The 16,884-nt window shown below is 44.8% G+C and overlaps 1 protein-coding gene across 9 annotated transcripts in view; it reads left to right on the top strand.

Annotated features, from left to right (window-relative positions):
• Hel89B (histone acetyltransferase 1) overlaps nucleotides 1–16,884 on the top strand; it is a 913,881-nt gene that overhangs the window by 247,702 nt on the left and 649,295 nt on the right. For all 9 annotated transcript variants that reach the window (XR_012888773.1, XR_012888774.1, XM_037419311.2 and 6 more), the window contains one exon: nucleotides 8,092–8,196. Coding sequence is in view for 7 of the 9 variants with exons in the window: in XM_037419311.2 (XP_037275208.2) it covers nucleotides 8,092–8,196 (105 nt within the window). In the remaining 2 variants the exon portion in view is untranslated. The remainder of the gene's footprint in view (nucleotides 1–8,091; nucleotides 8,197–16,884) is intronic.

Raw genomic sequence — 16,884 nt, 5'->3', positions numbered from 1 at the left:
GATTGCCTCATACCTTAAACATAGAAAACAATTTATTGATGTCAGTGGTCACGTTTCAGATCTTGGATCAGTTAACTCCGGAGTGCGTCAGGGAAGTGTCCTGGGGCCTTTATTATTTCTGGTATATATAAACAACATAACCTCTTGTGTGCACGAAAGCGTTGCTATTCGTTTATTTGCGGACGACTGTCTTCTGTACAGAGCTGTTGAATCAACTAATGACCAACTTACCCTCAACGACAGCCTGAATTTAATATCTAATTGGTGCGACACTTGGGGAATGAAGCTTAACCAAACTAAAACGGTGTACATGCGCATAACTAATGAAAAATGTCCTCTTATGTTCAATTACTCTGTGAAGGGAGTCGAAATTTCTCAAACCAATAGCTTTAAATATCTCGGCTCAACATTTACAAATAATCTAACCTGGTCAATGCATATCGACAAAATCTGTGCATCAACGTAAGCTCGGCCTCTTACGTCACAAACTAAAAAAATCCCCCTCCCATGTTAAACTTCTTGCATATAACACGCTAATCAGGCCTCGTCTTGAATACACGTGTGTCGTTTGGGACCCGTTCACTAAAAAAGACATTAACAAACTTGAACAAATTCAGAGGCTGGCTGTACGGTTCATATATAATCCTTACCGCGGACATGACTCGCCTACCTCTTTAATGCAAACAAACAACATCATGACCTTACAGAGCCGCCGTAAAATAACAAGACTAAAATTTCTTTATCAGCTTTGGAACCGTAAACTTGCACTCGACCCCGCTCCTTATCTAAACCTTTTGCCCCCATAGACCCACCAGGAACTTTCACCCTTTTAAATTTAACTCGATTTTTGCATGTGCAAACATATTCAAACATTCCTTTTTCCCGCGCACCATAAGTGATTGGAATGCCTTACCATCTGAAACCTTCTTATCAAATAATGTGCTTCAGTTATTTAACCAGCTCGCAGAATAAATTTGTAACGGTGCCTTTATCCTGTGATTGGTTTCCCATATCTAGTTGTGTAAAATCTGTGCTAGGCTACTGTTATGATCATTGCTGCCTTGCTTCGTTTTTTTTTTCTTTTTTTTTTCTGTTTTGGTTTTTACCTTCTTATGTGCCATATGTCTGAAATATGCACTGATTAGTCCTCTCCTGTTCTCTGGTGTTTTCTTCGATTGTTCATTGCTTATTTCTTCTTGCTCTCAATTTGTATTTCTTTTTTTTTGTTTAAATCTGGTTTTCATCATTGATATACAAACAAACCACTCCTGCTTGGGCCGCCCTAGGCCTGTAGTATTGTATAAATAAATAAATAAATAAAATAAAAATTCTCGCACCCCCCACATCGCCCAAGAAAAATACGATTTCTTTTTTTTCCTCGGGTAATTATCGCACCCCCGAAAATTGCCGCAATAGTGTCGTCTGCTCGTTCCAGCCACTGATGATGATAGCGCACGCCATTTGGAGTTATCTCTTAAGCATCAAGAGTACTACTGCACGCAGATTCAATCCAATCCAAGCCAAGCCGAAGTGGCCAGTGCGCGTTGCGGCGTATTTTGTATGCTGTGTCCGTAATCTATGCACGTTATGGTGTGATACTGAAGCTACACAGCTGCTTCAAGTTGCAAGTGATAGATGACAACGGCACTAAAGGACGGCAACAGGGCCACCGGTAGGCCCTTCGGAACCAAGACACGTTGGGGCTGCCGTGTGCCTAAAACTGGGATTGATGGTAAACTTTATTTCGTCAGAAGGAAACTGGGGACGATTCTGTTAAATAGCCATAAGCCCAATACTGACGTCCTACGCTTACCTTTTGAGGGCTCCTGTTCAGCGACGAACGCTAGCGTTACGCCCGCAGCGCCCACAAGCTTTGCGTATGCTATTCTAAATCTCGACTATTTGCTTGCACTTTTTGTGTCTCAAATAAATCTTGCCTTGTGTTGAACCTCTGCTTTTATTGTTGAGGTAACGCTTAATTAGTACTTCTCAAAGCTTGCTGTTAGTTGCTGGTGTGAGAATCCCAATTTGCGGCCACTTCGTTTTTTTTTTTTTGCTCTGTACGTTCTCAGGGAAAGTTTTCCCCCCGTAATTCTCGCACCCCCCAACTAAGCATCGGTTTTTCGGCAAAAAAAGTGCGAGGATTATGCGAGTAAATACAGCACGCACCGCCGGAGGGCACTTAGCCAGCCCCGTAGGATTGTGCACAGCGAGAATGGGAATTAGAGGCCATGTGTACGTCTGCAGTTTTATTGTTCTCCCCGAATGTTCCCATGAGGCAATTCTGGGCATGGACTTGCTGCTATTAAACAGTGCCATCATCGACTTGCAGAAATCCCAAGTTTATTTCTCTACAGAGAACGCTGTTGCCGTGTGTCTTGCGGAGCAACCAATTGTTTCGTCTCTTCGTATTGTGGATGAAGGTGTGACAGTGCCGCCACGTAGCAGCATGACAGTTTCTGCGAAAAGCGACGTTTTTCGTGAATATGCCGGACTAGCTGATGAAAATATCGAACTGCTACTCACAAAGGGGATACGCGTGGCGAGAGGTCTAGTGAACTTGTGGAACGGATATACTGATGTGCTATTGACTAACTTTACCAACGAGGTAGAGCATGTGGCGAAGGGAACAGTCATAGCATCGCTTCATGACTTCGTACAAGTCTCAGATGTTTGCACAATAGAAAAAGTGCCCACAACGCCCTCAACAGTGGACAGTGTCGTCGAGAAAATAGATATTGACTGAGAGCTTTCATCTCTGCAGAAAGACCAGATTGTGGAGTTGATCAAGGCGATAGGAAGCAAGTACAGGAGATGCTCGACGACGATGTCATACAGCCCTCCAAAAGCCCATGGGCATCGCCGGTAGTACTTGTGAAGAAGAAGGACAAGACCATGGGGTTCTGTGTTGATTACAGAAAAGTCAACCTCATCACGAAGCGGGACGTGTACCCACTCTCACGAGTTGACGATACGTTGGATAAACTGCGCAGTGCTCACTTTTTTTCATCGTTTGACCTAAAGAACAGGTACTGGCAAATAGAAGTCGACGAATGAGATCGTGAGAAGGCGGCATTTGTGACACCCGATGGACTCTACGAGTTCAAAGTACTCCCATTTGGTTTGTGTTCTGCTCCCGCTACCTTCCAGAGGATGATGGACACTGTGCTCTCCGGCCTCAAATGGCAGTCATGCCTTGTCTATCTTGATGATGTAGTAATTTTTTCCACTACGTTCAAGCAGCACGTGCAGAGATCGAGAACGGTACTAGACGCTATTCGCATGGCTGCACTTACGATCAAACCCGAAAAGTGCCACTTTGGGTTCCGGGAGCTTCGGTTCCTCGGGCACATTGTCAGTTTTCACGGTGTCCGCCCAGACCCGGATAAGATCAGTGCGGTTGAAAATTTCCCAAGATCAAGAGACAAAAAAGCTATGCGACGTTTCCTAGGGCTTCGTGCCTACTATAGGCGCTTCGTTGAAAACTTCTCCAAGATTGCGGAACCACTGACACGGCTTACGAAGGAAGGTGTGCCATTCATCTGGCACCAAGAGCAAGAAGACGCCTTCTCTGAGTTTCGACGGCATTTGCAGTCACCTCCCATACTCGCTCATTTTGATGAAGAGGCCGAAACAGACATTCATACGGACGGCAGCAACGTTGGCCTCGGTGCTATTCTTGTTCAGTGGCAAAACGGGGAAGAAAAAGTTATTGCTTGTGCAAGCCGCACTCTGTCGAAAGCTGAGTATAATTATTCAGCTACGGAAAAGGAATGTCTCGCAGTTATATGGGCCATCAGTAAGTTCCGTCCATATTTATACGGTAGACCATTCCGAGCCGTCAGTGACCATCATTCATTGTGCTGGCTTGCGAACCTCGAGGATCCTTCCGGAAGACTTGCTAGATGCAGCCTGCGTCTACAAGAATATGACATCACCATAGTCTACAAGTTTGGCCACAAGCACAATGACACGGATTGCTTGTCACGTGCACCAGTCCAGACCTCGTCTCCTGAGCATGAACAAGACTCCGCATTTCTTGGAGCTGTGAATGTGTCGGAGATGGCTCATGATCAGTGAATGGACCCAGAATTACTTGTGCTCATTCAATACTTAGAGGGGCAGCAAGTCGAAGTACCGCGAGTTTTCGTCTATGGACTACATTCCTACGTCCTCCGCTACAACGTTCTCTACAAGAGAAACTTTTAACACACCGGTAAAACGATCCTACTGCTGATACCATCGTCACTGCAAACGGAAATTTTAGAAGCGTGTCATGATGACCCATCGGCAGGTCACTTGGGCATTAGTAGGACTTTGGCAAGAATTCGCCAGAGATATTACTGGCCAAATTTGATGGATTCAGTACAGCATTATGTAAGATCATGCCGAGAATCCCAACGACGCAAAGTACCACACCTAAAGCCAGCAGGTCTTTTGAAACCGATAGAGCCACCGAAAGTCTCGTTTGAGCAGGTCGGAATAGATTTGCTAGGACCGTTTCCTGTGTCATCGTTCGGCAAGCGCTGGATAGTCGTAGCAACCGACTACATGACCCGGTATGCCGAGACGTCATCTCTCACAAAAGGAACGGCAAATGAAGTGGCTCAGTTTTTGTGACCCAGATAGTGCTGCGACAGGGCTCACCTAAAGTCCTTATAACTGACAAAGGAACTGCATTCACTGCCAGGCTAGTACAGTCTGTCATGAAACTAACGCACACCGATCACAAAAGAACTACCGGGTACCATCCGCAAACTAACGGTTTAACTGAAAAGCTGAACAGGACGCTTGCTGACATGATCGCGATGTGTGTAAACGTCGAGCATCGGACTTGGGACACCATATTACCATATGCTACGTTTGCATACAATACCGCAGTACAAGAGACAACCCACTTCACGCCATTTCAACTTGTTTATGGTCGGACAGTAATAACGACATTCGACGCGATTCTGCCTGTCAACAGCACGAATGAAGAGGACTCTGACATAAGCGAATATGTAGAAAGGGCAGAAGAACCGCATCATTCAACAGCAGGACGTCGACGTGCACCGTTACAATCTAAGACGAAGGGACATGCAGTACCGTATTTTTCTGTGTATAAGTCGCGTTTTTTTTCTGAATTTTTCGTCGGTGTGACTTATACAACGGTGCGACTTATGTACAGTCAAAATCGGGTTTGATGCCGCGGCTTCGGCCGCTTCGGCGCTTCGGCAGCCTGGATATTGCCGTGCGCCCGCTTTTGCCATGCACAGAAACCGCATTTTACAAGAAAATAAAAATAGTGGTAAATTAACTCTCTAGAAATAACACAGCTGATATAGCTTAGCACAGAAAATAAATAATCAAAGAGGGGTGAAAATGTGCAGGGATTTTAAAATTTTTAAATGATGAAAGGCGAGTTTGGGTTTCCGAGCCGCTTACTTCGCTGTCACTTCCGTCCGCACTCGCGGCTGCTTTGGTGCGTGCGTCGCGTGTGTTGTGCCAGTCGTAGCGTGTGGTGTAGGCTCAGCGGCCTCGCTCATCTGACAACCGCACCATGGCTCCATATGGAAGGCAAAGTCGGCTAAGTTTCGATGCCAAGTTCAAGCTGCGCGCAGTTAAATTTGCCGAAGAACATAAAAATCGTGCTGCAGGGAGGGAATTTGATGTCGCCGAAAAAATGATCCGGGACTGGCGCAAAGCCCACAGCGTCCTCCGGACAGTGACGTCTACAAAGAAGGCCAACCACGGCAAGAAGGCACGCTGGCCGCACCTAGAGTGTAGCCTGCGAACGTGGGTGCTGCAACAGAGAGCCGAAGGAAGAGGCTCATCAACAGTGCAGCTGCGCCTGAAGGCGAAGGCTCTGGCAGCGGAGACAAACGCTGTGGGATTCAATGGTGGTCCGTCGTGGTGCTTCCGCTTTATGCGGCAGAATCAGCTTGTGATGAGAGCCCGCACTAGTGTGTCAGAAGCTTCCTGACGACTTCCAGGTGCAGCTGGAACGCTTTAGCTCATTCGTGCGGGAGGAAGTAGTGAAGAACATCAGCGCGAGCCACATTATCAACATAGATGATGTACCGTTGATTTTCGACACCCCGCTTGGGAGAAGGGTCGCCGAGAAAGGCCAAAAGACTGTCACGGTGAAGACAACAGGCCACGAGAAGTCTCACTTCACCGTTGTGCTCGCCTGCTGCAGAGAGGGCACCAAGCTGCCTCCCATGCTTATTTTTAAGAGAAAAACCTTGCCGAAAGGTATTTTTCTTTCTACAGTGGTGGTTCAGGCGAACACAAAGGGTTGAACGGACGAAGAAATGATGAGTGTGTGGCTTGACCTCTGTTTTTCACGTCGACCCGACGGATTCTTCCACATGAAGCCAGGAATGCTGGTGATGGATAGTATGCGGGCACATATCACCGACGTTGTCAAAAAAAAAGATCGGTTTGAAGAATTGTATGTCTGTAATCATACCCGGCGGCATGACAAAGATGCTTCAGCCACTCGATATTTCGGTTAATCGCAGCTTTAAGGCCGGCTTGCGACGTTTGTGGGAATCATGGATGTTGGAGGGTGAACACAGCTTCCTTAAAACGGGGCGCATGAGACGCGCTGAGTTAGGGGATGTGGCGAAATGGGTGAGTGAAGCATGGAATTCAATATCTGACAAGATCATTGTGGCGGGCTTTCGCAAGGCCGGTTTGATCCCCTGCGTGACCGATGTTGAGTCCGAATCGAGCGAGTCGGAGGACGACAGTGATGTGCCGGAGGGCGTGCCCGGAGTACAACCGAAAAAGTTGCGCTATTTGTCAGCGACTCAGAAGAAGAAGACTTCGATGGATTTGAATAAATGCTGCTAGTCATCGCAATAAAGATACTTCAGACTGAAAATATTGTGTTTATGTATGTTGGGAAGAGCTTGCACGCGTGTGTGCAAACAGCTGGAAACTTGCAAGCACGACGGCCGCCTCTAGCATGAATTTTCGTAGTGCTTTTTCATGACGCGGCACTCGATGGCCGGGTGAGCAGGTGCGACTTGTACACCGGTGCGACTTATATACGTTTTTTTCTGGATAAACTGCTATTTTGAGGGGGGTGCGACTTATACAAGGGTGCGACTTATAGACCGGAAAATACGGTACTCCCCTGGAGACCAAGTGTGGGTCTGGACGCCTTTACGTGCACGTGGCTTATCAGAAAAGCTTATGCGGCGCTATTTTGGCCCTTACAGGGTTCTTTGTCAGTTAGGCCCATTAAACTACGAAGTGATCCCTTAAGGTCAAGTATGCACAACACGACGCAGGAATCTCCCTGAAGTTGTTTATGTAGTACGTATGAAACCGAACTATGACAGGAACTGAACAAATGAACTGACTCACGTCGTCTAACACAAGGACAAGTCCTATCGTTTAGAAACTGTCAGCCGGCTCTACGCATAGGGGCGATGCGTGCTAGGAGGGGGACTAATGCCACAGCTCGACTATCGCAGGAGACGCGTGCCACAATTCGTGTTCGTAAAAGCCGCCACACAAGTAGCAAGAAAGCTGCGCCATGGAACGCCGTCCTGCATGCGCCACGATACTACGCCACGGGACCTGCTTTCAGACTCGAGGGGCAGATGAAGAGACCGACGAAGTTCAAGTCAGCGAGCAAGAGACATTTTGGCTGACCATTTTTAGTTTTGAGTTTGCGGGCACAAGTTCGCCCTAAATAAAGAGTTTATATAGTACCAGGTGCTATATTTATTCGTAACAATATTTGCGTATTATGCTTGGAGGCACTAAAGCACAAGTTGAAAGACATCGTGCACGATGGGTTTCGAAAAGGCATGTTGCAAGAATATTTTCATGCACACTACATCTCAGTCAATTTCGTACTTCTGATGCATCATTGTTCTTAAGCAGTCTTGCTGTGTGCTAGCTTGGATGAAATGTTTCTAGTATTCTGGGAAAAGGTTCCTGTGAATAAATGCAGTTGAATTTTGTTGCTCACACTACATTTATTTTCACTTTTCCACTGTTTGCAGTGTACATTATTATAATTAGGCCAAACCCCCCCACCCAAGTTTACTTTCTCTGTTGGTAGGCTTAATCTGATCTCTCTTCTTGCAGCCACTTAGCGAATGGGTTCCACCTCTGTTGCCTTGTTTGCTGCGCCTGCTATACCAGCGTTGCCTGCTGGAGACTGCACCAGAAGTGCTTGACCTCATCTACCAGGTGCGTTTTTGTCACATGCTCAACCTGAGGGTCAGGTTGTTCTTCAATCCTTTTGTGCGCTCGTGACGAAAAGCTTTTGAATAGTCGCACACGCCAGAAAAATCACGGACCAGTACCCCTAGTTTCCGTGGCATTATTGCATTGCATTGATCGAACATGTCTTTCTAGTCTATTTATTTGAATACTATACCCGGGCCACACAGGCAGAAGAAATAGCATTTACTTCTTTCAGATGGAATGCCATTTACGAGGTGACACATGGACGAACGAAATGGCGTTTGCCCAAATGCCATTGTTTACTGCCTAATGCAGAACTCGTTTGAATGGGAAATGCATACTCTTGATGGCACAGCTGATGAAATGCATAGATTATATAAAACGACATTCTGCTCAGGTGGAAACAATCTTTTCACGTTTTGTATTTGCACTTATCACGCATCGAAAATCTTCAGCTAGCAGGCACTGTATTTTGGATGTGACGGCGCCATTTTATTTTTACACTCATGATCCAAGTAGCGTTAGCTTAGTTTTTTGCGGTCGATTGCAATGTCGTGAAACAAATCAACGAGGTAGTGACAGCATAATATACTTCTTTCTATGTTTAATTATTAACGCAACAGTGTTAAAGAGCTCGTTTTGCAGAAATTCTGCCATCCGTGTCGGTGTCGGTGTTGTTGGTTGTGAGTGAAAAATCATCTTATGCGCGACTGAAAAATTGAAACGATGCAAATAAAATAAACAGCTGATAAAAAAACCTGGAGCAAAGTGGGGAACGAACCAGGGTTGTTTGGGTCCAACTAGGTATTGAACCCGGGTCGTTTGCGTGGCAAGCGGATGTTTTACCACACGGCCACGTGTCTGCTTGTGAAAACAGTGAAAAGAACTTCCTCTGCTTGAAATACAGTGAAAGTAGTTTTCATCTTCACAATGCAACATGAAATATTGCAGTAATAATGGGTGGTAGCGTCCATTGACGACGGGCATCAGAATGTGATTATCATAATGGCTTCATGGTTTAAAGCCGGTACCCCACTACAAAAGACACGCACACTACTGCACTTATTCTCTTAAAGCCATGTAGTGGGTGCATAGTGAATTTGAAAAGGTTTTATGCACTAAGGGTTTGAAGTACACACTAAGAACTGGATGTCACTTTGGCATTCAACTCCTAAAGGCGAAGCTTTAAGGTCCCCTAATTTTTCTCAGAGGTGTATCAAGCTTGTAAGTGCATATTTACTTTTTATTACTACTTTACAATTGCTCAATACAGATTATGTTGTGATCGACATCATGAAGTCAAATGTAATCTATTTTGGACGTGTAACAGCTCCACTGAAGAAATTGTCATTTGGGAACTGAATGCCTTCACTACCAAATGCAAACCTAAGGGCTTGTGTTTTCGTTAGACACAAAATTGGTGAGAAGTAACAGACCATAATGCTAGAGAAAGTATAGGGGATGTTATTAGAAGTAATTGGAATGTAAATGTGAAAAAAGAAAACTGGACGAAAAGATATCTTCCTACCAGCTGGATTTAAACCTGCGACCTTCGAAAAACACCTATGATGGCGGTCATCTCCTCGTCCACTTTCTGTGTGTGTGGCACCGGTGTTAGTCACTCTTTTTTTTGTAAATATTTTTATCTCGAATAAGCCGTCGACTTATAATCAGCAGTGATGATTTTTCACTTCTATTTGAAAGCGAATTCAAGCTAGTGAAGTTCGTGCATTGATGTGTTGAGCATCTATCGCCGGTCGCTTGTTTGTGCATCCATGGACACTAAATGTAGAGCAATGAGACGGGATCGCAGCTGCCAAGGCCGTTCTATGGTTGCAGCTTTATTGGGACGCTGGCCTAGACAGAAGCAATTGCAGGTGCCGTGTCCAGCCTAGCCATGGCCGAGAATGTTCTGTCTTGCACGTGGCTGACACATTACTCGCTTCTTTCTCCGTGTGTAACGCGGCACTACACTTGCAAAGAAAACAGCTTGATGGTGTTCACACGAAATTATGGAACTCCGAGGTGAGAACCAGATGCAGTGCAACTTCGATTATACGTCCCCTGGTTTCACAACGACTTGCATTTTACGACAAATTGATTTGGTCCGGGCAAATTTCTCATAGAAATAATGTACTAAAAACCTTGGTTATACAACAGTTTTACTCCGACACCGCATCTCACAACGACTTTCAGGTTTTGTCGAAAAGAAAAAAAAAGCACCTTCACTCAAACCAAACGTCGACCAAATATCCACGCGGGCAAAAGATGAATTTGCGTAATCCAAGTTTGACGACAGGAAAAGTAGGAAGGGATTTTCATTGAATAGAAAATATATTCTCCCAATGGTTCATGTGCTTCTACATACACCTCATTTGGGTGCGTACTTGTCTGGATTCGTTACCTATTCAAGCACTATCTACATAGAGTAGCTTCAGCAGGCCAAAAACCTATTTTCACGTTTTAGGTCCGTGAAATCTCTTTCTGGTCGACATGCAGGTGATCTCCTGCCTCTGTTACACTCGCAATCACTGGCTTGCACACCCATAAGGGCGCGACGCAGCTGTTTGCACCGTGCAAAATTACTTTCACTTGACGTCAACCTTCATAATAACAGCGGGATGTCACTAGTTACACTTCACAAGCCAACAAATTACAACGCGCTCAGCTCAGTCGTGCACGAAGACATTCTATGCAAACTTGTAGTCTGTCGCATTATGTGATAGCGATCACACTGCGTCTGACTCTTCTGACGGGAGGCTGTTGTCAACGCGGTTTCAAGTTCATTTTCATGCGCAGGCAATTTTTGGATTCTATTTATCGGTAGAGAGGTGCGCGTTGCATTCGATTTTATTTGAGGTTGAGAATAAAGATTCATCATCATCAGCCTGACTACGTCCACTGCAGGACAAAGGCCTCTCCCATGTTCCGCCAGTTAACCCGGTCCTGTGCTTGCTGCTGCCAATTTATACCCGCAAACTTCTTAATCTCATCTGCCCACCTAATCTTCTGTCTCCCCCTAACCCGCTTCCCTTCTCTGGGAATCCAGTCAGTTACCTTTAATGACCAGCGGTACATGCCCTGCCCATGTCCATTTCTTCTTCTTGATTTCAGCTATGATATCCTTAACCCCCGTTTGTTCCCTAATCCATTCTGCTCTCTTCTTGTCTCTTAAGGTTACACCTACCATTTTTCTTTCCATTGCTCGCTGCGTCGTCCTCAATTTAAGCTGAACCCTCTTTGTAAGTCTCCAGGTTTCTGCTCCGTAGCTAAGTACCGGCAAGATACAGCTGTTATATACCTTCCTCTTGAGGGATAGTGGCAATCTACCTGTCATAATTTGAGAGTGCTTGCCGAATGTGCTCCACCTCATTCTTATTTTTCTAGTTACTTCAATCTCGTGGTTAGGCTCTGCGGTTATTACCTGCCCTAAGTAGACATAGTCTTTTACAACTTCAAGTGCACTATTACCTATCTCGAAGCGCTGCTCCTTTCCGAGGTTGTTGTACATTACTTTCGTTTTCTGCAGATTAATTTTAAGACCCACCTTTCTGCTCTCCTTGTCTAACTCCGTAATCATGAGTTGCAATTCGTCCCCTGAGTTACTCAGCAATGCAATGTTATCGGCGAAGCGCAAGTTACTAAGGTATTCTCCATTAACTCTTATCCCTAACTGTTCCCATTCTAGGCTTCTGAAAACCTCCTGTAAGCACGCGGTAAATAGCATTGGGGAAATTGTGTCCCCCTGCCTTACACCCTTCTTGATTGGTATTGTGTTGCTTTCTTTATGAAGCACTACTGTAGCAGTTGATCCCCTGTAGATTTCTTCCAGAATGTTTATATATACTTCATCTACGCCCTGATTCCGCAGTGTTTGCATGACGGCTGATATTTCTACTGAATCAAACGCCTTCTCGTAATCTATGAAGGCTATGTATAGTGGTTGGTTATACTCTGAGCATTTCTCTATTACCTGATTGATAGTATGAATGTGGTCAATTGTTGAGTAGCCTGTTCGAAATCCTGCTTGTTCCTTTGGTTGATTGAATTCTAATGTTTTCTTTACTCTGTTAGCAATTACCTTTGTAAATAGCTTGTATACTACAGAGAGCAAGCTGATTAGCCTGTAATTCTTCAAGTCCTTGTCATCTCCTTTCTTATGTATTAAGATGATGTTAGCGTTCTTCCAAGACTTTGGTACTCTTCCCGTCAGGGGACACCTCGTAAACAGGGTGGTTAGTTTTTCTAACACAATCTGTCCTCCATCTTTCAGCAGATCTGATGTTACCTGATCCTCACCAGCAGCTTTGCCTCTTTGCATGCTCTCCAAAGCTTTTCTGACTTCTTCTATCATTACTGGTGGGGTGTAATCTGGGTTACTGCTAGTTCTTATAGTATTAAGGTCGTGGTTGTCTCGGCTACTCTACAGATCTCTGTAAAACTCCTCCGCTATTTTAACTATCCTATCCATATTGGTAGTTATTTTGCCTTCTTTGTCCCTTAGTGCATACATCCGACTTTTGCCTATCCCAAGTTTCCTCTTCAATGCTTTGACACTTCCTCCGTTTTTCAGAGCGTGTTCAATTCTCTCCATGTTATACCTTCTTACATCGCATACCTTACGTCTATTAATCAACTTCGAAAGCTCTGCCAGTTCTATTTTGTCTGTTGTACTTGACACTTTCATGATTTGACGCTTCTTAATTAGGTTCTTCGTTTCCTGGGAAAGCTTGCCAGTGTCCTGTCTTACTACCCTGCCTCCAACTTCCACTGCACACTCCGTAATGATACTCGTCAGATTATCATTCATTGTATCTACGCTATGGTTGGTTTCCTCACTAAGAGCCGAGTACCTGTTCTGCAGCAACACTCTGAATTCCTGTACTTTCCCTCTCAGTGCTAGCTGATTGATTGGCTTCTTGCGTATCAGTTTCTGTCGTTCCTTCTTCAAGTCTAGGCGAATTCGAGACCGTACCATTCTATGGTCACTGCATCGTACCTTGCCAATCACTTCCACATCCTGCACGATTCCAGGGTGTGCACTCATTATAAAGTCTATTTCGTTCTTATTTTCGCCATTAGGGCTCCTCCATGTCCACTTGCGGTTTCCTCGTTTTCGGTAGAAGGTATTCAAAGTCCGTAAATTATTGCATTCTGCGAATTCTACTAGTAGCTCTCCTCTGGCGTTTCTAGTACCGATGCCATAATCTCCTACTGCCTGGTCTCCAGCCTGCTTCTTCCCTACCTTTGCATTAAAGTCGCCCATCACTATAGTATACTGTGTTTTTACGTTACTCATAGCCGATTCCACGTCTTCATAGAAGCTTTCAACTGAAGCGTCATCATGGCTGGATGTAGGCGCGTAAGCCTGTACTACCTTCATCTTGTATCTTTTATTCAGTTTAATTACGATACCTAGCACCCTTTCATTAATGCTATAGTATTCCTCTATGTTGCCAGCTATGTTTCTGTGAATTAGGAACCCCACTCTCAGTTCTCTTCCGTCAGCCAAGCCCCGATAGCAAAGGACGTGCCCATTCTGTAGCACCGTATAGGCCTCATCTGTCCTCCTATCCTCACTGAGCCCTATTATATCCCATTTAACACTCTCTAGCTCCTCGAATAGTACAGCTAGACTTCCCTCACTAGATAAGGTTCTAGCGTTAAACGTTGCCAAGTTCAGGTTCCAATGGCGGCCTGTCCGGATCCAGAGATTCTTAGCACCCTCTGCTGCGTTGCAGATCTGACCGCCGCCGTGGTCAGTTGCTTCGCAGCTGCTGGGGACTCCAGCTCCAAACTGTGGCAAAGTTAGATGTGGAAGCGTCTATCACCGGCAATATTCTTGTCGGCGCGTCAAAACATGTGCACCTTTTTCTCGGGGTCACCAAAGTCACAGTTATGTACCCAAAGTTATTCTGCTGAATAAACAGTAGTCGAGCGTGCATCCTCAATAATCAATGGTGCTATGTTTAGTGCTGACGCAACTTGTGTTGTGCAAATCTGCCTAACGGCAAAAGGCGCTCTCTGCATCGACTCGTGACGGCTAGTCCAATTGGTAGCATGAAACTGTGGTGGGGATTCATCAGCAGACGTTGTCCGTTCCAAGAACGCTGGTAATAGCTCGTTGGAAGAGTTACGCGGCGCGTAATTGAAGGATTTTCACCAATAACTTCCCGCGTGCTGCCAGAATATCTGTCTCTACTACTTCTGGACATCGCGATCAAATTTTTTGTGCTTCTGTCATGGTCTCTAGATGTTAAGCACACGACAAGGACGAAAAGAATACGAGAAACTTTTATGAGAAAAACAAACATTCATGAAAGAACTCCAAGTGCCAGAAAACATGAAAAGTAAGCTATAGTTTAACGGTCTTTTAAACACTATGTACCAGTGATGGAAGGGCTACTCCAATGGCTCCAAACTGCTTTAAAAGAAAATGGCTGCTCCATGCTGCTGCAAACAGTGATTTCTGTTAGTAATTGCTCCTGCTCTGAAATGATGCGGAGAGAATGAGAATGATTGAACTTTTGCTGTTTGACTGACTCATAGGTCCTAAAAAAACTGAAAAGAATCTGTGTACTATCATCCCAGTGTGATTCTAGTGCGCAGCATTATCTACTCTGATCTCATTTGTGCGACAAAAACATATTTAGCTCATGTGTTTGTGTTTTTTTTCTCAGCTAGACAAGCAGGCTAATTTGGTGAAATGTAAAAATTAGCAGGATTGCTTTTATCTCATACCGATTACTGCTTATTTGGCAACAGTTACATGGGGCTGTGGTAACTTTCAGAATCGTACTCAGCTTTTTCGGTATGATTGATTTCTGCCGTAAGTACTAGTATTTCAAATTGTAGCTCATTTTACAGCACATCTTGACAACCTGCCATTGTATGCTACATGAAATTTACATTGATTGTTGTCTGTTAAATGTATATTTTAAGAAATAATAATATTTATGGGATGCTTCGATAATGCTCTGAACTCCTATTAATGTATAGCAAACATAATATCTGCTCCTAAAACACCAATTGTTTCTCTAAATTATCATTATTCTTTAGCTCCTGAAACGCTTATGGCTGCTCCAAAATACTACTTTTCCTGCTCCAAAGTATGCTCCAAAAAGTAAAAAGGCACTGCCATCACTGCTCCCAGGAATACATAGCGGAAATAATTTTTGAAAGGCAAAAGTAGAACCGTAGATTCAGCTATCACTATATTTGACCCCTCGGATCGTTTCATTTTGCAAGAGAGGGCAGCGTACTGCCTAGTCCATTACGTCACCTTGCTTCCTTTCCAAGTAACGTGGTATTACTGATGGCTGCTGCTGGCAACTCGTAGTTCTGGTTGGCTGCTTCCCTCTGCTCAACCTGCTGTAGCTGTGTGGTTCAGCTCAGTGTATACTACATGGATCGCACAGCCCCTTAAAATCCTTGAATACCCTTCATATTGACAACATTAGTTCCCCAGGCTGCTTCACGCGGAATGTCAAAACTTGGTGTGACCAAGCGATTCATCCAAATGTGCATTATGCCAAAAAGAGCCATCATAAAGGTGCAAAGCATCGATCCAAAGCAGCAGCAGGTGAGGGCTGCTCATTCGTTGTAAGTATTATGCATGCGGCAAATCTGACGTCCGAGGCTACGTGTCAGTGTGAAAGCACGGCAACTTTCTCTCGAACTGCGATACTTGGTGAAAAATGCAGAAAGCACGATTCCGTGATTGAAGCAGAATTATTGTGGACGATGAAAGTTGCTCCAGTGCATCCATTTCACATTTATTTCAAAAGACGTTTTGAGGCAGTGAAATTGCACAAAGCTTGGCCTGTCTTGAGAAAGAAGTGTGCCTTGATCGCGTGCAATGGTGTGCGCCAATATTTTTTATTTATGACAAAGGATGGAAAAGTTTGAGTATTCTGTAGTGCGAGTACTTTTTGACAAAACGTTGAATATATACCTACAAAAGAAGCAACTTAATGTTCACGTCAGATCGTGGAACAACTGTGAGATGACAATCTGACTTGGATATTCTTGAGTCACTGTTCAGCAGACGACCTTTTGCAAAAGTCTATGGAAACGCTTGTGTTTTTTCCTCAGAGCAAGATCGTACAGCTTTCATTAAACGGTCCAAATGTCAACTTGTGGGGTCTCGTTGTGAGAGAGAGCACCACCACGCTATTTGAGTGAACGGACACAGCAGATGCAGTCGATCCGAACCAAACAAGAAAAGCATTTATTTCACTAGTTTTGAGCGACGATATCATCAACCAAGTTATTATAACATCGATTGGGATGTGCACGCTAAACAACCTTACACAAAATTACACAACACTCAACAAAATAACAAACACAATAACACACCCAAGGCGGCATCGCCAACGTTTTACTGAGCTTCATCGATTTACACGTCCTGGACAGCTCTGGACGGGCCCAGACGCCGGCGCCGCATTAGTTTTTCCCGGGGACCAACTGGAAGCTCTGCCCACTGGTTCGGGATCTCTCGGACGCATGTTCGTTTTTCACCTGCCTGGTGGTCTGCGGGCGGCCCGGGACCTTCCGAACAATTTCTTTCGGGCAGCTGGCAGACGACAGGGCGGTGCGCATGCTGTGCGGTCATCTTATGTTAGACACGAGAAATTTTCGTGGCGCTCTTGCTCTCTCTTTGCTTTTCTGTCCGCTTCTCGCATGTTTCTG

This window comes from Rhipicephalus microplus, unplaced genomic scaffold (assembly GCF_043290135.1).
Source record: "Rhipicephalus microplus isolate Deutch F79 unplaced genomic scaffold, USDA_Rmic scaffold_16, whole genome shotgun sequence".
Taxonomy (NCBI): domain Eukaryota; kingdom Metazoa; phylum Arthropoda; class Arachnida; order Ixodida; family Ixodidae; genus Rhipicephalus; species Rhipicephalus microplus.
This window is presented reverse-complemented; position numbering and strand designations above follow the sequence as displayed.